Raw genomic sequence first — 22,288 nt, 5'->3', positions numbered from 1 at the left:
TGGAGAGCTGCTGAACAAGAAGCTAAAACATTTAAAAAAAACACACAAATAATAAAAGATTAAGATCAATTACAAATTGACTCCAGATACCATTGCACCATACTGAGAGTTAATGTTATGGTACACTTTTAAAACAGAAAATAAATGTAAATTGTAAAATTCCACAGAGGAATAAAGAAGTTTATATCAGCTCATATATTGGGGTTTAGAATCCGTTGAATGTTTCTCATGCATTCTAATATTATATTTGATAATAGTTTATGTTTCTTATAACTTAACTCCTTTCAGATAAGAATGTAATCTCCAACTGTCTAGTAATCCTGTAGATTATCTGGATGGGGTATGGAGGTCCATCACTGCTTCTTTTAACCAGCTAAAAAGAGAAATGTATATTCTAAATATATAAATCAACAAAGTATGTATACCACACTCACAGGTCATAGAAACAAAACGAAAGGGTTTTTCATTGAAAGTGCGGTATACTTTGTAAATTTGTTTACAATTCTTTTTCTGGCCCTGATCAGACCTGAGAAGTTGCAGACTCAAAACAGAGTGATAGACATAAGATTCTACTTAACTATAGAATAATATACATGAATAACTTCCAGAAGGAGGTTATACAGCCTTCTCAGGCATCAGACTAATATTTCTCATTTAGAAAGAAAATATATTCGATTATGCGGTTAACATTACAATAATAAGTTATTATTAATAAGATGCAATTCAAAAAATCACCAGCAGATGTCACTGTAATATAATAATACAATGTACTACCAGACAAGTAGTGATTTTTTAGCATGTGATAAAAAATGTATTCTGTATTTCTCCACTAACTACTCCTGTAGCTCCACACAGCTGCAGTGTGTTTAACCACAAATGTTAAAGGTTCCTCGTACATCTGAGAAAAATAACTTTCTTAGTCCAAATACTTGGTAGATCATAATACAGTGGGGGAACTTCACATGGGCAAAATCCAAACTTTTTACTTTTTTTTTTAAACTTTTTACTTTACTTCTCCATTAATTATGTTCAGCAGAGCCCTATTCATTGAACTGAAGGTAGACTGGGGAGTGTGCTGCCCCTTTAAAACAATACAGTAAATGGAGTTACTTGTGTTTTCTTGCAAACATCATGCAAATACTGTATCTATGAATATGTCTGGTTCTAGCTACAGTAATATACACAGTTCTGTCTAAATCGGCATTAGATTTAGAACACTCTGATATTCTAAATAAATAAAGAACAGTTAAGTAACTCAGGCAGGACTACTAGAAAACCAGAGAATAATATAGTAGAATCTGCATATGATATCTCTCATATACATTATCTAACTAATCTAATGAATTCTAGCTTCTAAGCCAAATAAGTAAAAATAGTATGGATTTGAAATTTGGTCAAAGACTATAATTTTTTTCCTGTTATCTGGTAAGAAACAAAATTGTTACACTATTGAGATGTTTCTTAAACCTCTAAATCATGCTACATATCAATTACTCAATAGTGGAGGCATAGGAAATGTGATGGTGTTTAAGGGTAAAGACACATGGGCAGATTCGGGGAGATTAGTCGCCCTGGCGACAAATCTCCTCTTCTTCAGGGTGACAATCTTCCCAGACTTCATTTTTCGAAGTCGCCCGAAGCTGCATCACGAGGAAACTTTGGGAAGAAAAGGAGATTTGTCACTGGAGCGGCTAATCTCCCCGAATCTGCCCGTGTAATGAAAAATATAATGAAAAATCGCCAGCGCGATGGCACTCGCGGCACTTTTTTTTCGAAGTCGCCCGAAGTTGCCTCACGAGAAAACTTTGGGCGGCTTCGGAAAACTAATTAGTGGCTGGGGTGACTAATCTCCCCGAATCTGCCTGTGTGTCCTTACCCTAATGCGGTATGAAATAGAACTGGCTCATATGGACTACTGTATCAAATGAAGGTCGCCATCTTTTACCTAGAAACGATCCAAACAGGGGGTAAGCTTGGTGATGTCAGGGTTGGGGTCAGAGTCGATGATGCAGACCAATGGCCAGGCATTAGGTTTGGACTGGGAGTCAAAATATGCCCTGGCATTTCACGTACACAGAGGCACAAACAGCTATGGCAATTTGCAGCCCCTCTGGCATTTGCCAGAATCCACAGATTGCCAGTCCAAGCCTGTGTGCCATGCAGGGATTGACTGAATTTTCAGGGAGCAGTGTGCCCCATTTTAAACCACTGAAACCCCAGACAGGAAGTTTTGAACCGAACAGTTCCTATAAAAACTGGACTCTCCGATTAAAAAGCAGACAGATGGCAACTCTGTATGAAATTTGGTTTCAAACTGGGCCTGCCTTCGAGGGACCACCAGAGAACCTGAAACAAGGAGCCCACTCTCATACAAGTTAGATGTAGATGGTGCTACATGTTATATATTGTATATTGTGCTATGGTACAAATAAGAAGGGTTTAAGGAGAAATGTCCATTGGGGGCCACCAGGGTCTGGGTGCACAGGAGGTCCTCTGCTACTCCAGTAGGTCAGTCCAGCTCTTTTGCTTTCATACAGGCCCTTTATTTGGAGACAAATAAAATGTTTTACTAAAATATTTTTTAGTTGTTCAATTCTAAAAGGATATTCTTGTAAACCCAAATTAAAACATACTCCTTTTGCAGCTTGGATAGTAGGACACCTTTAAAAGAGGCAATGTAGATGAATACTAATACATTAAAATCTATTAATATAAGAATGGGGGTTATAGTTAAAGGAGAAGAAAAGGCTAAAATTAAGTACGCTTTATCAGAAAGGGCTATATAAATACATCAGTAAACCCTCAAAGTAATGCTGCTCACAGTCCTCTGTCAAAAGAAACTCAAAATTTCTTTCCTTCTATTGTGTACACATGGGCTTCTGTATGAGACTTCCTGTTTTCAACATAAAACGCTAGGACATGGCTTGAGCATGCTCAGTTTGCTCCTCTCTCCTCCTCCCTTTTCCCTCCTCCCCTCCCTGGTGTAATTTGAGCCCATAGCTATGGGAGAGACTCAGGCAGGAAGTGATGTCACAACAAGCTAATATGGCAGCTGCTATCCTAAACAAACAGAGAGAGCTTCTAGAGCTGTTTACTCAAGTATGGTATAAAGCATTCTGCATAATAAATATAGTGTTATAGCTTGCACTATTGTGGCTAATCTATTGGCAATATACTGCTTCTGTAGCTTTCCTGCTCCTTTAAAACTCCTGTTAAGATGATAACAATCAGGGCCTAGTTTGCCATTTAAGTTTAGTTAATACTTTCTTTTCCTCTTTTAGCATTAGCCGAGAATACATTTTATGTTTTTCTGATTTATTTCTATAATACAAAGACTGGCATTAATTTCAAACATTTTTGATCCACCACTCTTGTTATTTAGTAGCCCATTGCTTACTGGCATTGCTGTTTATAGGATAAGTAAGCCTTTTATCTTAAAATCTCCTAAAATTACTCTAAACAGCCCCCAGAATAAGATACCTTTCTTTTGTGGTCTTCATAGTCGGAGAGAGAAGAAGTGCTCAGAAAGCATAGGGGGCAGAGCTTCCCGCTAGACAAGGAAGTATCTAAAAGAGCTGCAGTTGAACTGACTGTACTAGAGAAGCGAAATAAATCTGAATGCAGGGAGAAAGTTATGTTATTATGGAAGCTGTTTAAAATAATTATAGAGATATAGGTATGGGATCTGATATCCAGAAAGCTCCAAAATACAGAAAGACCATTTTAATCAAATAGTTCTAATTTTTAAAAACAATTTCCTTTTCCTCTGTAATAATAAAACAGTACTTGTACTTGATCCGAACTAAGATATAATTAATCCTTATTGGAAGCAAAAAACAATTCTATTAGGTTTATTTATTGTTCAAATAATTTTTTATCAAACTTAAAGTATGGAGATCCAAATTACAGAAAAAACCCTTATCTGGAAAACTACAGGCATTCTGGATAATAGGTCCCATACCTGTAGTAAAAAAGGTTTACTTATTTTTTAAGTTGTTGATTCTTTTTGGTTATTGTTTTATTCTCTTGAGATATTTTGTTGGGTTAAATTTAAAAAAAATTGGTTTCATGTATTTTTTAATTTATTTACATGTAATTTTTATATTTGCAGTTTCAGTTTTAGTCAACTGAGTCTGATTTGACTGTTTCAGAGCACCTATCATTCAATTTCCATTTCACAAACACAACTTGTAAATAGTTTCTCTTTTAATTCATCTTGTCGTTATTTATAATATATTATAGGTATTAAGGTGACTATCAATGCTGATTTTCAAACATTTAATACTGACTTGTATGCAACTCCTGGATGTGTATCCAGTGGCTGTGAAGGTGTGGAGAAGCTGAAGAATCTTCGTGTAAGTTTTTCTTATCAGCTTACGGGGATATTGGTTTCCAGAAGAACATTCAGTATGAACAATTCACATTCACCTTTTTTTCCTCAGCATACAAGAAGACTGGGCTGTGTTATCCTTGGTCCAACATGTACTTATGCCACTTACCAAATGCTTTCGTGAGTATAACGAATTATGAAATACCGGTAAATGGAATTGAAGAGATATTTGCCACCATGATGGTTCAAAATGGTTTATGTCACCAAGAGACACATTTACTAAGGGTCGAAGTGAGTTCGAAGTGAATTTTCGAATTCAAAAACTTCGAATTTCAAAGTAATTTTTGGGTACTTCGATTTGAATTGAAAAAACTTTGAATATTCGACCATTCGAAAATCGAACTACTGTCTCTTTAAAAAACGTAGAATTCTACGCCTTAAACCTGCCAAATTGCTATGTTAGCCTATGGGGACCTCCTAGAACTTATAGCCAATATTTGGCTAAGTTTTTAGAAGTTTTTTTTTTTTTTTTAAATGGTTCGATCGATCGATCGATTAAACGATTTCTACGATCGATCAAACGATTTTAATTCGATTGAAAACAGCTAAAGTCAAACAAAAAAAACCTTTGGCTATCGAATTTTTTAGCACTTCGAAATTCGACCCTTAGTAAATGTGCCCCCAAATAATTTGATTGATTAATCTAGTTCTTTAAAAAAATTCTCAAACAATTACAAATATCATTTTTTAACTATAGTAATAAGTCAAATCAACTGGACTTGCTTTATATAGTTTTTGCTCTTGAAGACATTTTACTAGTTATCAGACTAGCTTTCTCAATTCAGAAGGACTTGTACAAAGAACTTTCTGGAGAATAGATAATCATCAATTGTCTGCCACATACAATCTTGTTTGGCACCTCTCCCTGGACGGTTTAATAACACCTCATAGCTTGAATCATGCTAATACAATCAACACCTTGTCTCTGAACCCATGCTAGGTATACTAAAAAGGATTATGCTGATTGAAGCAAGATTCCAGGGTATTTAACTCCAGAAATAACTTTGTACAAGTCATTCTGAATTGAGAAAGTCGTTTGAGAACGTCTTCAAGAGCCATGACCTGTATCACGGAGAACCTTCGTCGTAGACATACATTTAGGGGGTTATTTATCAAAGTCCGAATTTATCTCAATATTTTCTAAAAAAACTCTGACCAAAATCCGCACGGGTTTTTTTGGCTTATTTATTAATACACTTTCCCAAAAATTGTGGTTACAGGAAAAAATTGTGAAAAATCTGATTTTCACAATTTTTTTTGATTCTTCATCCAATTTTCAAAATTTTTCGAATTTTTCACCCGAAAACTCATTTTTCTGATGTTTTTTGCCTAAAAACTCAGAAAACTTCGGGGTATTGCATGAAACCCCGCGCACATCAAAAAATCATTGGGACTTTTCACATTGACTTATATGCAACCTCAACAGGTCTGAGATGCCAGTTTTTCTGATTTAGAGTTTTCTATCCTCAGGTTTAATAAATTCCGAAAAATTCAGATTTTTTAAAAGTAAGATTTTATATTAAAAAAATCACAAATTTTTTTGTGATTTTTGCATTCGGAGTTTATTAAATAACCCCCTAACCTTCATCTAAATGTCTAAGAAAACTATCTTACATTCTTGATGGAACAAACCATGATTCAGTAGTAGAAGTCACATTCCTTCTGCCAAAGACTGGGTATTTCTTTTCATCTTTCCCTGTACTAATCCTATCTTCTGTCTCCCCAGTCCACCAATGAAACTATCATTTCTTGTGCATAGTTTGTTTCCATAAGTAAGCAAACTGACTACTATTAAAATTATGGACTTGTTTGTAAAAATATACTTTGCCTTTTTGTGGTTCAGTTGGTTAAAGGATAAGTAAACCTTTAAAATAAGTGAATGTAAAACGTATGAGGCTGCTGTTCTAAAAAATGTTGTAATGTACATTCATTATTTATATTGTTTTTATTCCTAGATATTAAGGCATACATGTACTGTTAATATGAATGATTTTGTTACAACAGTGCCGCGTGCTGGTCATTTTCCCACCAGTCTGACCATCAAGTAGTCAAGGAATTTGTCAGGAGAAAGAAAGAGGCTGCTTTGATGTACTTCTACTTAGGAAAACAATTAGAAACATTTCTCACACCTTTCCTAAGCAGAAGAACATCAGAGCAGCCTCTTTCTTTCTCCTGACAACTTCCTTGACTACTTGCTGGTCAGACTGATGGGAAACTGACCAGCACGCGGTGCTGTTATAACAAAATTCATTCATATTAACAAAACATGTATCTAATATCTTGGCAATTAAAAACAAAATAAATAATGAATATACATTGCAAAATATCTTAGAATAACCCCATCATCAGTTTAACATTCATTTATTTTAAAGGTCTACTTATCCTTTAAGTAAACAAAATTCTACAGAGGCCAAGAGAGAAATGTAATTTAAAAGCCTATCTTAAAAACATAAGATGCCCATGCACAGGGATCGAAAAGGACCGTAAAATGACCTCATTTTGTGTCACCCTGCCACTTTCTTAGAAGTGGAAAAAAATCCCATAATCTTATAAGGCTCTTGCTTAAAGGACAAGGAAAGGCAAAAAATAATATCTCATTTCATGGAAATGAAAAAGAAACCTATCTCCAATATACTTTAATTAAAAAATGTTTACCGTTTTTATAAGAAACCTGACTGTATGCAGTGAAATTCTCCCTTCATTTACTGCTGTGGATAGGAATTGTCAGATGGTCCCTAACTGCTGAGCAGGGAAACAATCATACTTATGAACAGCAGGGGGAGCCCCCGCCTTACTTCACAGCCATGCAGAACTCAATCAGCTTTGTTTATGACGATCCCTAAGCAGCTCAGACCACACTGATGTTTACCAAAGTTACAAGATGGTGACCCCCCTGTAGCCAACTTTGAAAGCATAAATCATTTGTTTGATTAGGCTTGCGGTGCATTAAGTTCATGCTTATGTTTAGTATATAAAATACAGCATTTCTAGCCTTATTCTATTTTAGACTTTCCTTGTCCTTTAAAACATTGTCCATCACCTCCACACAAAGACTAAAATAACAGGCCAAATACAATTAAGGAGGACAGTTTTGCTCAATATAATATTTATTATTTAAACATTTTGAAATGTTGACTTTGATATTGGCAATTTTTTTTGCTCGTTGTTTATGAGCATGTAATGTTTATAACAAGAATAATAAAAATTCACTTTTACATTTTCCTCTGCTCGGTGGAATTTTGTGTATTAATGGCAATATACACTGTCTGGAGGTTTGGTGAGACACTAAAGCACAAGTTGACATTTATTGACTGGTTAGAGCTTTTCTTTATTGTGCCACTAAAATTAAACTTAGAACCCGCTACTTAAACCATTGCAATGCATTTGGTATAATGGCTGTACTGTTGGGAACATTTTGCATTCTTCCTGCAGAGCGATGAGTTATTTGGAAGTCTTGTGCTTTTTTCTTTTCTTTTTCAGGTTAAAGAATACCTTTGGTGTCCCCCTAATCTCAGCTGGAAGCTTTGGGCTGTCCTGTGACTACCACCGATCTCTGGCCCGCATGTTATTGCCAGCAAGAAAGATTACTTATTTTTTTAAAGAGTTCTGGCAATATGAAGACTTTATCAAACCAAAGAAGTGGCAATCTGTGTATATTTATAAATGGGATGGTAACACAGAGTCCTGCTTCTGGTATATTAGTCTGATTTACTTGAATAGCTGTTCAAAAAACAATGTACAGGTATGGGATCCATTATGCGGAAACCCATTATGCATAAAGATCCAAATTACGGAAAGGCCGTCTCACATAAGACTCCATTTTATCCTAATAATCCAAACTTTTAAAAATTATTTCCTTTTTCTCTGTAATAATAAAACTGTACCTTGTACTTAATCCAAACTAAGATATAATTATTCCCTGTTAGAAGCAAAACCAGCCTATTGACTTTATTTATGGGCAGATTTATCAAGGGTTGAATTGAAAATTAGAATTTGAGTTTTTTGTGGCCAAAACTGTCAAATTCGACTAGGGAATTGTTAAAATTTGATTAAATTTTTTTAAAAATTCAATTTTCGAGCCTTATCATACTCTGGCCCTTTAAGAACTCAATTTCGACTATTCACCACCTAAAACCTGCCAAATTGCTGTTTTAGTCAATTGGAGAGGTCCTGGGATTAATTTGGATTTGTTTTCAGGCTTCCTGACAAGTTTTTTCAGAGAACTCAAATCAAATTCTATTCGAGTTTTTGGGTCGATCCTATTCACCCGAGTTTAGAAAATTCTATTTTTTTGATAAATTTCAATTGCTCGAATTTCGAGTTCATAGGAGTTTATAGGATTTTTTTTTAAAAAAACACGAATTCGAAATTTGACCCTTCATAAATCTGCCCCTTAATATTTATTTGATTTTTTCAGTAGACTTTGGGGCAGATTTATCAAGGGTCGAAGTGAATTCGAGGGAATTTTCAAAGTAAAAAAATTCGAAATTCAAAGTGATTTTTTGGATACTTCGACCATCGAATAGCATACCATGACTTCGAATTTACTTAAAATAGTTTGAATATTAGCCCATTCGATAATCGAAGTACTGTCTCTTTAAAAAAAACTTGGATCTGCCCTATTCCTGAGGGCATTAGCAGGTTTCATTTTGATAGTCTGTAATGTTTGTTTGGTGCAAATAAAGAAGTCGAAGTAAAATCGTTCTAATCGTTCGATTCGAAGGATTTAATCGTTTCATGGAACGCTTTTAATTCGACCGCAGAATACCCAAATTCGATATTTGAATTTGAAGTATTTCAATTCGATGGTCGAATTTCGAAGTATTTTTTACTTCGAAATTCGACCCTTGATAAATCTGTCCCTTAAAGTATCAAGATCAAAATTATGGAAACATCCATTATCTGGAAAACCTCAGGTCTCAAGAATTCTGGATAACAGGTCCCATACCTGTACTTCATACTTTAAATATAAGGATATTAGAAGCTACCATGTAGTTCCATGCTCTGTAAAGAAATATAAAAACACTTTGTCTGTGGCCATGTGACTTTATAAGTCTTGGAACTCCTCTGTGACTTCTAATATCCTTATATTTTATGCAGCACTTTGCACAAAGTATTCAAATAATTTGTTCTTATAACACCTAATCCCAATTAATCTCCTTGTGCCCCATGTAGAATATTCTTGAAAAACATTCAATGAAATCCTAACTGATCATTCATTCAAATTTCATCTTTAATGTTCTTCTATTTCCATTCCATCATTCCCTTGTTAGGACATGTCCCATGGCTGACTGATGCAAGAAAATAGTTATTGTTGTTATTTATATAAAGTAATGCACGAACATTGATTGTACTATAGTGTTGTATTGTTGTGTAACTTTCATTATAGGTATATTAATGCTTTGGAGTCTGGAGTGTCTTATTTTAATAATGCTTTAAAGTTCAAAGAGATCTTAAGGACAGAAGGTGAATTGATGAAGGTGCTCCAAGAAAATAACCACAAAAGCAATGGTATGAGCTACACATTATCACACAATTCACGTATGTAAAGCAAATTGTCCAGTTAATAAACCAATGCACTCACAGACCTTACTGTAAAATACAATCTATATTTCATTGAAAAGTATTCAGAATTTATTTGATAGCATAGCTGAATGTGGTTAGAAGGCACACACCCAAATGATCAATAGTGAGGTGCAAATCCACAGGAGGGCTACCATCAATGTCTCCAAAGAAAATTATACTAAATAAGTAAGGAGTATTGCACACTCAATAAAAGATGAGAAAAAGCTGATTTAATTCAAAGTATCATAAGACACCATATCCTACCTGTTTCGACCAATCGGGTAGGGCATGCTGTATTATGATATTTTGACTTAAATAAACCTTTTATTGAGTGTGCAATCCTCCTTACTTGGTTTATTTCATAGCATGACCATGTCCATACATAAAGCAGATTAATAAACCTTTCCTTGATGTTTACAACTTTTGCAAAATGTTAATGGCCTTCTGTTTTGTAGTAATTCTAATGTGTGGGACCCCCAATGACATTTGGAACCTTCACAACAAAGTAGCAATACCTCAAGATAAGGTCCTTATTCTGCTCGATATTTTTAAGTAAGTATTAAGCTAAATTTTTAAAGATATGTTCCTCTAACATATTGAATGGCAGGCAGGGAAGTGCAATGTTAGTCCTATATTTCTCTAATCTACATACTTGAGATCTGTCAATAGAAAATGTAGGTGATCAAAGTTTTTTTTCCCACAATGATGCCATAAGCATCGCCTGCTGGTTGCCCCTTCTATTCCTCTCTACCAATTGTAGTACAGCAGTAAAGAGTGACTGAACTTTATCAGAGCACAAGTCACCTGACTGAGGACACCTGGGAAACTGACAACATGTCTAGTCTCAACTCAGATTTCAAAATCAAATATAAAAAAAATCTGTTTGCTCTTTTATAAAATGGATTTCAATGCAGGGTTCTGCTGGAGCAGCATTATTAACTGATGCGTTTTATAAAAAAACATGTTTTTCCATGACAGAATCCCTTTAAGCATAAAGGTTCTGCCAGATTACTGGGATTACAGAGAAGCTGTCTGCTTCTATTAACTTTATTATTGACATTGTGGAGTGCTTTGCCTGTTTGGCTTGAACAAACAATAGCTACTCTAGAACCAGACAAAGACAGAAGGTGCAAAAGTTTACCTCCAGGCAGTAAATGTATATGTTGGTGCATCATCCATGAGGGTAGTCAATCAATAGGAGGGCTCTGCAATAGGGATGTCGCGGACTGTTCGCCCGCGAACTAATTCGCACGAACATCGACTGTTCGCGTCCGCCGAATGTTCGCGAACGTCGCGCGACGTTCGCCAATTTGGGTTCACCTTAGCTGGCGCTTATTTTTGACCTCTCACCCCAGACCAGCAGATACATGGAAGCCAATCAGGAAGCTCTCCCTCCTGGACCACCCCCACACCCCCTGGACCACTCCCCTTCCATATATAAACTGAAGCCCTGCAGCGTTTTTTCATTCTGCCTGTGTGTGCTTGGAAGAGCTAGTGTAGGGAGAGAGCTGTTGAGTGATTTGAGGGACAGTTGATACTGCTCTGTATTGTAGGGACAGAACTCTGCAGGGATTTGAGGGACATTTTAGGTTAGGTAGCTTTGCTGGCTAGTAATCTACCTTCTACTGCAGTGCTCTGTATGTAGCTGCTGTGGGCAGCTGTCCTGCTGCTGATCTCTCATCTGCTGACTGCTGCCTATAACCCAATAGTCCGTGTAAGGACTGCTTTTATTTTCTTTTTTGTTTTTTACTTTGCTACTATAAGAGCCCAGTGCTATTAGTCTAGCTGTGTTGGGGAGTGGGACTGGTGTGCTGCTCCTAGTAGTTCAGCACCAACCAGAGTAATTTTTTTTTTAATATATATATATTTTTTTTATTTTACTTATCTTACTGTTCTTTAACGTGTCCAGTGCTGTTTGCTGTTCTTCATAGTAGTGCACCAATAGTAGTGCACTTGCAGGCATTGTTTGCCCAGTGTGTTCTTCAAACAACTGCCACCTAGCTGTGTGAGCTTGTTCACATTCTGTCTAAATATCAATAATAATACCGTCTCCAGAAACACCACCTGAGTGACGTTTTTCAAGCAGCAATAATATATTCCGTATCCACTGCTGTAGTGTATACGTTGACCTTGCAGACGTTGTTTGCCCAGTGTGTTCTTCAAACAACTGCCGCCTAGCTGTGTGAGCTTGTTCACATTCTGTCTAAATATCAATAATAATACCGTCTCCAGAAACACCACCTGAGTGACGTTTTTCAAGCAGCAATAATATATTCCGTATCCACTGCTGTAGTGTATACGTTGACCTTGCAGACATTGTTTGCCCAGTGTGTTCTTCAAACAACTGCCACCTAGCTGTGTGAGCTTGTTCACATTCTGTCTAAATATCAATAATAATACCGTCTCCAGAAACACCACCTGAGTTGTTGTTGTTGTTTTAAAAAAAATGCCAGGCAAAGGCAGGCCGCCACGCAGAGGCACTAGGGGCCGTGCTGCTATGCTATCCTGTGGCCCTAGGAAATTGCCCAGTTTTACAAAGGCAATTACCCTGAACTCCCAAAATGCTGAAGAGGTAGTTGACTGGCTTACACAGCACACCCCATCCTCTACCGTTTCTAACTTTGCCACAACATCCTCATCCTCCTCTGCTATGGGCACCCCACGTAACACTTCCTCCACCACCGGCGCCCCTTCTTCACTGGAGTCAGAGGAGTTATTTACACATGAGTTTCTTGAACTGAGTGATGCGCAACCATTATTGGCAGAAGAAGATGAAGGAGATGAGGACGTTACACCAGATATAATTCTGGCAGACAACACAACATAGATGGACATAATGAGTGATGAGGAGGTCCCCGCTGCTGCTTCCTTCTGTGAGCTGTTAGAAGAAATTGATGCATCTGAGGAGAATGATGATGAGGAGATTGATGTTTTGTGGGTGCCCAGTAGAAGAGAGCAAGAGGAGGATAGTTCAGATGGAGAGACGGAGAGTCAGAGAGGCAGGAGGAGAATAAGACTTAGAAGAAGCAGGGAGGACAGCTCGCAGGGAACAGTAGGGCAACAACATGTATCGGCACCTGTGGTCAGCCGGCCAACGCACCCGCCATTGCCGCCAACTTCTACTGTTACCGCCAGATTGCCAGCTTCAAAAAGCTCAGCAGTGTGGGATTTTTTTTAATGTGTGTGCCTCTGACAAAAGCGTTGTAATTTGCAGTGAGTGCAGTCAGAAACTGAGTCTTGGGAAGCCCAACACCCACATAGGTACAACTTCTATGCGAAGGCACATGAACGGCAAGCACAAAGCACTATGGGAGCAACACCTCAAAGGCAGCAGACAAACTAAAAGCCACCCTCCTTCTGGTCCAGCATCTTACTGCTCTACCTCTGCTGTCCTTGACCCGTCTGAACCACCCTCCACTCCGCCTTCCACCTTGACCACCAGTTCCCAGTCATTTGCCCCCAGCCAAGTTTCTGTGAGGGCCATGTTTGAGCGTAAGAAGCTAATGTCTGCGAGTCACCCCCTTGCCCGGCGTCTGACAGCTGGCTTGTCTGCACTCTTAGCCCGCCAGTTTTTACCATACCAGCTGGTGGACTCTGAGGCCTTCCGCAAATTTGTAGCAATTGGGACACCGCAGTGGAAGGTACCCAGCCGCAATTTTTTCTCCTAGAAGGTAATACCACACCTGTACCACCATGTGCAGAGCCAAGTCACCGCATCTCTGTCACTTAGTGTTGGGGCAAAGGTCCATATGACTACTGACGCATGGTCCTCCAAGCATGGTCAGGGCAGGTATGTCACCTAGAGATGTCGCGAACTGTTCGCCGGCGAACTTGTTCGCGCGAACATCGGGTGTTCGCGCTCGCCGGAAGTTCGCGAACGTCGCGCGACGTTCGCCATTTTGGGTTCGCCATTGTTGGCACTTTTTTTTGCCCTCTCACCCCAGACCAGCAGGTACATGGCAGCCAATCAGGAAGCTCTCCCCTGGACCACTCCCCTTCCCTATAAAAACCGAAGCCCTGCAGCGTTTTTTCACTCTGCCTGTGTGTGCTGAAGAGATAGTGTAGGGAGAGAGCTGCTGCCTGTTAGTGATTTCAGGGACAGTTGAAAGTTTGCTGGCTAGTAATCGTTTTGATACTGCTCTGTTATTGGAGGGACAGAAGTCTGCAGGGGTTTGAGGGACATTTAAGCTTAGGTAGCTTTGCTGGCTAGTAATCTACCTTCTACTGCAGTGCTCTGTATGTAGCTGCAGTGGGCAGCTGTCCTGCTTCTGATCTCATCTGCTGACTGCTGCAATAACAGTAGTCCTTGTAAGGACTGCTTTTATTTATTTTTTTGTTGTTTTACTACTACTACTACTATAAGAGCCAGTGCTATTAGTCTAGCAGTGTTGGGGAGTGGGACTGGTGTGCTAATCTGCTGCTCCTAGTAGTTCAGCAGCACCAACTTTAATTTTTTTTTTTTAATATTCATTTTTTTTTATTTTACTTTTTTTTATTTTACTACCGCTGTAGTAGTGTATAAGTTGACCTTTTAGGCATTATTTGCCCTGTAGGCATTATTTGCACACTGTTTTCTTCAACCCGCCATCTAGCTGTGTGACCTTGTTCACATTCTGTCTAAATATCCATAATATTACCGTCTCCAGAAAAAACACCGGAGTGACTTTTTTCAAGCAGCATTCATATATTTTACGTAATCCGTATCCACCGCTGTAGTAGTGTATACGTTGACCTTGTAGGCATTGTTTGCCCAGTTTTTTTGGCCGCAGTCACTGAAGCACAGAGGCCAGAAAAAATATGCCATATAAATGCTGAAAATAGTCATTTTTTGCCATACGTTGACTCAACGTATATGGCAAAAAATTACTATTTTCAGCATTTATATGGCATATTTTTTCTGGCAACTGTGCTTCAGTGGCTGCGACCAAAAAAACTGGGCAAACAATGCCTACAAGGTCAACGTATGGCAAAAAATGACTATTTTCAGCATTTATATGGCATATTTTTTCTGGCAACTGTGCTTCAGTGGCTGCAACCAAAAAAACTGGGCAAACAATGTCTACAAGGTCAACGTATGGCGAAAAATTACTATTTTCAGCATTTATATGGCATATTTTTTATGGCAACTGTGCTTCAGTGGCTGCGTCCAAAAAAACTGGGCAAACAATGCCTACAAGGTCAACGTATGGCAGTTGTTTAAAGAGAACAGTAGATTACTAGCCAGCAAAGCTACCTAAGCTAAAATGTCCCTCAAATCCCTGCAGACTTCTGTCCCTCCAATACAGAGCAGTATCAAGCAGATTACTAGCCAGCAAACTTACTATCATCTGTCCCTGAAATCACTAACAGCTCTCCCCCTACACTATCTCTTCCAAGCACACACAGGCAGATTTTTCAGATACATTTTTGCCCTTGATCCCCCTCTGGCATGCCACTGTCCAGGTCGTTGCACCCTTTAAACAACTTTAAAATCATTTTTCTGGCCAGAAATGTCTTTTCTAGATGTTAAAGTTCGCCTTCCCATTGAAGTCTATGGGGTTCGCGAACCGTTCGCGAACCGCTCGCATTTTTGCGCAAGTTCGCGAATATGTTCGCGAACTTTTTTTCCGACGTTCGCTACATCCCTAATGTCACCTACACTGCCCACTGGGTGAACTTGCTTATGGCTGGGAAGCAGGGAATGCGTGGCTCAACAACAACAGTGGAGTTGGTGTCACCGCCACGGATTGCACGCGGTTCTGCCACCACCTCTACTCCTCCTTCGCTCTCTACCTCGTCTTCTTCCTCTGCTTCCTCCTCCTCTGCTGCTGGGTCCTCCTCCTCCACACCTGTGCACCCCCAGCTCCCCCTAGGCTATTCGACATGCCAGGTACGCCGTTGTCATGCTGTCTTGGGGATGACGTGCCTGGAAAGCAGAAACCATACCGGATCTGTACTCCTGTCATCTCTGCAGTTACAGGCCGATCGGTGGCTGACCCCACACCAACTGAAGATCGGAAAAGTGGTGTGTGACAACGGAAGCAATCTGTTGGCAGCACTGAGACTGGGCAATTTAACACATGTGCCCTGCATGGCACATGTTCTGAATTTAATAGTCCAACGTTTTGTCTCGAAGTACCCAGGATTCCAGGACATTCTCAGGCAGTCCAGGAAGGTGTCGGCCCATTTCAGACGTTCCTACACAGCCATGGCACGCCTTGCTGACATTCAGCAGCGGTACAACATGCCAGTCAGGCGTTTAATTTGCGACAGCCAGACTCGCTGGAATTCAACGCTCCTCATGTTGGAACGTCTGCTGCAACAACAAAGAGCCGTCAATGAATACCTGTTTGAACTGGGTGGTAGGACTGGATCTGCAGAGCTGGGGATTTTTTTCCCCCGTTACTGGGTGCTTATGCGCGATGCCTGCAGGCTCATGCGCCCTTTTGAAGAGGTTACAAACATGGTCAGTTGCACCGAAGGCACCATCAGCGACCTAATACCCTTTGCTTTCTTCCTGGAGCGTACCGTGCGACGAGTGACAGATGAGGCTGTAGACCAGCGTGACGAGGAGCAGGAAGCGAACGAGCCCAGGCACCTGCTGCAACGCAGGGAGAGGTGTCAGAAGTGGAGTCAGAGGAGGAAGGTGGCTTTGTGGAGGAGGAGGACCAACAGGAGCAGGCTTCCCAGGGGGCTTGTGGTGACCTTTTGGGGACCCCTGGTCTTGTACGTGGCTGGGGGGAGGAGACCGTGGATGATATAGTCCTTGATAACGAGGAAGCGGAGATGGATACCTCTGCATCCAACCTTGTGAGTATGGGGTCTTTCATGCTGTCATGCCTGTTGAAGGACCCCCGTATCAAGAGGCTTAAGGAGAAGGACCTGTACTGGGTCGCAACGCTACTAGACCCTCGGTACAAGCATAAAGTGGCAGAAATGTTACCAACGTACCACAAGTCCGAAAGGATGCTGCATTTACAAACCAGCCTGCAAAACATGTTGTACAATGCTTTTAAGGGTGATGTCACTTCAGGAACTCATCAACATTCCAGGGGCAGAGGTGCCAGTAATCCTGCCACGAGCGCACCTGCAAGGACAATGCACTTTGGCCACTCTGTAACGTCAGACATGCAAAGGTTTTTCAGTCCAAGGCAGCGCCAGAACCCTTCGGGATCCACCCTCAAAGAACGCCTCGACCGGCAGGTAGCAGACTACCTGGCATTAACTGCAGATATCGACACTCTGAGGAGCGATGAACCCCTGGACTACTGGGTGCGCAGGCTTGATCTGTGGCCAGAGCTGTCACAATTTGCCATGAACCTCTTGTCTTGCCCCGCCTTAAGTGTCCTCTCAGAAAGGACCTTCAGTGCAGCAGGAGGGATTGTAACTGAGAAGAGAACTCGCCTAGGTCACAAAAGTGTGGATTACCTGACCTTTATTAAAATGAACGAGGCATGGATCTCGGAGGGTTACTGCACGCCGGAAGACTTGTTCTGACTCCCCATGCAGCTGTCCTTCTCTGCACGCCGCATGACTCCACACACAGCTGTCCTTTAGCGTCCTCCTCCCTCCGCCACCGTTACAAACTAGGGTGCAAATCCTACTGGTTTCATTTCAATCAAAACTTTTTGGACAGGTAAATCCTGAGTTTTTCTGGCCTCTGTGCTTCAGTGGCTGCGACAAAAAAAATTCATATTTTCAGCATTTATGTGGCATATTTTTTCTGGCCTCTGTGCTTCAGTGGCTGCGACAAAAAAAATTCATATTTTTAGCATTCATATGGCATATTTTTTCTGGCCTCTGTGCTTCAGTGGCTGCGACAAAAAAAAATAATATTTTTAGCATTCATATGGCATATTTTTTCTGGCCTCTGTGCTTCAGTGGCTGCGACAAAAAAAATTCATATTTTTAGCATTCATATGGCATATTTTTTCTGGCCTCTGTGCTTCAGTGGCTGCGACAAAAAAAATTCATATTTTTAGCATTCATATGGCATATTTTTTCTGGCCTCTGTGCTTCAGTGGCTGCGACCAAAAAAAATTCATATTTTCAGCATTTATATGGCATATTTTTTCTGGCCTCTGTGCTTCAGTGGCTGCGACAAAAAAAAAATCATATTTTTAGCATTCATATGGCATATTTTTTCTGGCCTCTGTGCTTCAGTGGCTGCGACAAAAAAAATTCATATTTTCAGCATTTATATGGCATATTTTTTCTGGCCTCTGTGCTTCAGTGGCTGCGACAAAAAAAATTCATATTGTCAGCATTTATATGGCATATTTTTTCTGGCCTCTGTGCTTCAGTGGCTGCGACAATTTTTTTTTATATTTTTAGCATTCATATGGCATATTTTTTCTGGCCTCTGTGCTTCAGTGGCTGCGACAAAAAAAACATAATTTTTCAGGAAAGTACACATGCCTAATTTTTCAGGGTTCTGCAACAGTGGCAAAATCGCATCTTTTATGGTCACCGCAGGTGATCAATAAAGTAGACCAAAACTGGGCCCACACTGCAGAATCAGTGTTTTTTGGTTCACTTTACTGTACATTGAATTACCTCTGCCTGACCGTGCACGTGCGCACAAGCACGGTGACTGCTAAACACACCACTACAGAAATATTGCCACCAACAGGATGAACATCCTGGAGGTGACAAGCAACTAGTAATTAAAAACTATTATTTGCTCACTTGACGGTATCATTCATGAAAGCTCTTTGCGTTTTTTTGCGTTGCAGTAAGCGCCGCGTTTTGTCTTTGCGTGTGAACAGGCTGTAACCTTTACACGACTTGATTGGCATGTAGACGCCGGACGTTTTAAAGCAGTTTATTACACAAGTTTAGAAATGTAGTGTGATTTCTGCCATTTACAGCAAAAACGCAGCGCTGTGTCAACAATGTATTTTTCAGATACATTTTTGCCCTTGATCCCCCTCTGGCATGCCACTGTCCAGGTCGTTGCACCCTTTAAACAACTTTAAAATCATTTTTCTGGCCAGAAATATCTTTTCTAGCTTTTAAAATTCGCCTTCCCATTGAAGTCTATGGGGTTCGCGACGTTCGCAAACCGTTCGCATTTTTGACGCAAGTTTGCGAATATGTTCGCGAACATTTTTTCCGACGTTCGCTACATCCCTACTCTGCAAACATAAATCATTGTGTAAAGACAAGCAGGGGAACTGTCAGACAGTTACAACAGCATGCACTTCAGCTCAGTGTGTAGCACTTGCAGCAGAAAAAAGTGGGCTTCATACACCTGCACCAAGTGCCTCAATTTTGACTCAGAGATGGTTTCATTAGGTATGGCATCATTAAAGTTAACTTGTCATCATGTCCAACAATTTTAGACTGTTCTACATGCAACTATCTGAAATAAAGCTAATCACTGATTGCTGGTTGTTAAAGGGCACTGCCAAGGTACCAATTTGTGTATATAAATGAACCCCAGTACTGTGTCCTTCAGCTCATTTATTGTCCATGTGCAAATAGAATACTGAGGACCAATAGACCTTGTAGTAATCTTGTATGTTGCACTGTGTCAATAGCCTTTGCACAATGTAAAAATCAAAGTTGCTGTTTAACCTGTTAACTTTTCCATGAACACAGAGAACACAGACTGGCCAAACATCTTTCAAAAATAATCTGTACTCTGTACAATAAGCCCTAACAATGTTTCTTTCACTCTTCCCACAGCACTGTGTACTATGATAATAAGTCCTCTCCTTACTATATGGAGAATGTCCTGGTGGTGACACAACGTCCATCCAATATGAGCAAAATATCGAACCAGACTGGAATCGCTAAACTTGTATGTCCGTCTATCAGTATACGGTTTTGGCTAGTAGATCTAAAAATCTCCATTAGGATAGAAAAATACTCATGATTAGATTAATTTATAGAAGAAAAATGTTTCTAGGATTTTTGTGCCTAGCTGTTAGCAAGACTTAGAAATGAACCAGAATCTGAACAAATATCAGTTGACCTGAAATTGTAGAGAAATTCAGACTAATCAGTGACTTAGGATTCTACTTTATGCAAGTCTCCAGTGGGTAGTGTTGTCTGTGCTCATATAGCTGCTAATTGTATTCTCTAATTCCAGCTTGAAGATAACTATGCAGCAGGGTATCTTGATGGGGTCCTTCTCTTTGGCCATATCCTAAAGAAGTTTCTTGGATCAGTAGACATCAATCAAACTTTCTCTTTCATTGATCAGTTTCGGAACATATCAATAATAGGTTAAGAATTACAATATTTTATATACAAATATACCGCCCTGTTCCTTTACTGAGTCCAACCCCCAATTTGTGCTAATGCAAAAAGTTATTTTTATAAATGTCCCTTGTGTAAGTAAAAAATATATACTGTATATATATTCTGATCGTCCTAAATTGATTTCTGAATAAGTTGTTTTCTGGAGAACATTGAATAGGTCAACCAGTCTAATTATAGTACTGTAGGACTTGTACTGCATGATTTCTACAATAACTATCCTAATTTTTCTGATAGGTGCTTTAGGGCCACTTATATTGGATGCGGCTGGTGATCGAGAGCTAAATTTGACCCTGCTCTACAGTTCAACTGCTACTAATAATGTGAGAAATGCTTTCTAATGGCATAAGTATACTTATTGACTCTTCTCAACCTATTCTGATGCTACCAAATCTAAAATTCCAGTAGCATACTAAATTCTTAAAAAAACTATGGTGCAAAAAAATGTTTGGAAATCCAGTCTTTTTCCATCTTTTTCATCAACATATTTGTAGTCCACACACCACTCCTGTTAATTTCTGGGTTTATAACCACGTCAGCCAAAATGGCTCAGTGAACAGATTTTGTCAAATTTGAATTTACTAAGGGGCAGATTTATTAAGGTTTGAATGGAAGATTCGAATTTTACAAATTGGAATTTCGAGTTTATTTTAGTGTAATTCAAGGGAATAGTCCAAATTCTATTTGAGTTTGAAAAAAATTCAAAATTTAAGAAATCAAATTCGACTATTCGCCATCTAAAACCTGCCAAATTGGTGTTTTAGCCTACTACAATCAATTTGGAGTTGTTTAGTGGATTTTCGAGTTTGCAGGTCGATCCTATTCACTCAAATTGAAAATTTTTTATTTTAATAACTTTAGATTGGTCGTTTTTTTTTCTGAATTTATATAAACTCCCATAAACTCTAAATTCGACCCTTGATAAATATGCCCCTTAATATGTTACTGACTCATGTTTAATAGTGTAAAACAAATTGTTACATGATCTTAAAATAAATACTGTACATGTGTTTCTGAAAGGCACCAGAGTTTTGTTAGGAAATATAGGTGCTACTACACCAAAGTGCTTCTCCCCTCCCACCCCTCATAAATATAGCAATGAGAAATGCAGGTACCATAGGTGGAGTCCAGTGGCCTGTGGCATTTTGGCATGGAAGAGTGCCTTTTTTGCACTTTCCACACTGCCTAGGAGATTGGAAATTATCTATTATATCTAAGCTAAGAGCATTATGATGACTAAGCTGGGATAAAATAAAATACTAAACCTAAAAACTGGAAAAAAAATCACAACCACAGCTTATACACCAAAGCAAGGTTTGGGCAGATTGGACCTGTTTCGATTCAACAAAAATTTGCGCATGGGTGAAAATTTGCCAAAATACATTACAGTCTATGGCTGAATTTTTTTTTTCTTCGGGTGCAACATTTTTTAGGACACACAACATTTTTTTTTCCAATGAAGTCTATGGGCATCAATTCCATGGCGAAACACGCCGAAAAAAATTGCTTTTCCCTAATATGTAAGAAGAGGCTAACTGTGAAAAAGCTGGAGAGATCCACAGCTGAGATGTGAGAAACTGTCCATGTTAGTAGATTACATTTGTGAGTTGGGTTAAATATTGTCTACATTATTTAGTTATTCTAAGTTGCATAAAAAAGTTAATCAGAAGTTGTGACCTCTTAAAGCAGTCATAGAAAGAATTGTCTAGCAGCATCAATAATTAGTTGTTAATATGTGCAGTAGTGATGGTATATTAGATAATGAGGTGTGGCTTATGTGGGGAGAGAAAGATACCATGGACAGTAGATGCAACTTTTTCCTGGAAGTTCATATAAGAATTTTTTACAGATGAGTGTCCATTGCTTTGCAGTATACTGAACTTATTCAGTTTGACACAAGCACCAACCAGACCACTGTGATGGATACCAGCCCAAACTTTATATGGAAGAACCACCGACTTCCCAGTGACGTTCCTCAAAGTGGTAAGTTCTCAGGAGTTCATTTAACAGTTACTCCTGCTACTATTTATTGTGTAAAACAGATAATAAGCAATAGTGGTGAGAGATATGGAGAGATGGTTAAAGCAT

General features: G+C 39.2%; 1 protein-coding gene across 2 annotated transcripts in view; it reads left to right on the top strand.

Moving 5' to 3' along the window:
• Window positions 1-22,288, top strand: part of gucy2c.L (guanylate cyclase 2C L homeolog) — a 51,602-nt gene that overhangs the window by 4,891 nt on the left and 24,423 nt on the right. For both annotated transcript variants that reach the window (NM_001085865.2, XM_041589123.1), the window contains exons 2-10: window positions 4,243-4,355; window positions 4,443-4,510; window positions 7,871-8,083; window positions 9,780-9,901; window positions 10,411-10,507; window positions 19,625-19,739; window positions 20,031-20,166; window positions 20,438-20,523; window positions 22,072-22,183. In NM_001085865.2, coding sequence (NP_001079334.1) covers window positions 4,243-4,355; window positions 4,443-4,510; window positions 7,871-8,083; window positions 9,780-9,901; window positions 10,411-10,507; window positions 19,625-19,739; window positions 20,031-20,166; window positions 20,438-20,523; window positions 22,072-22,183 — 1,062 coding nt within the window. The remainder of the gene's footprint in view (window positions 1-4,242; window positions 4,356-4,442; window positions 4,511-7,870; window positions 8,084-9,779; window positions 9,902-10,410; window positions 10,508-19,624; window positions 19,740-20,030; window positions 20,167-20,437; window positions 20,524-22,071; window positions 22,184-22,288) is intronic.

Source organism: Xenopus laevis, chromosome 4L (assembly GCF_017654675.1).
Source record: "Xenopus laevis strain J_2021 chromosome 4L, Xenopus_laevis_v10.1, whole genome shotgun sequence".
NCBI classification, from domain to species: domain Eukaryota; kingdom Metazoa; phylum Chordata; class Amphibia; order Anura; family Pipidae; genus Xenopus; species Xenopus laevis.
Note: the sequence above shows the minus strand (reverse complement) of the source record. Positions and strands in the feature narration are given on the sequence as shown.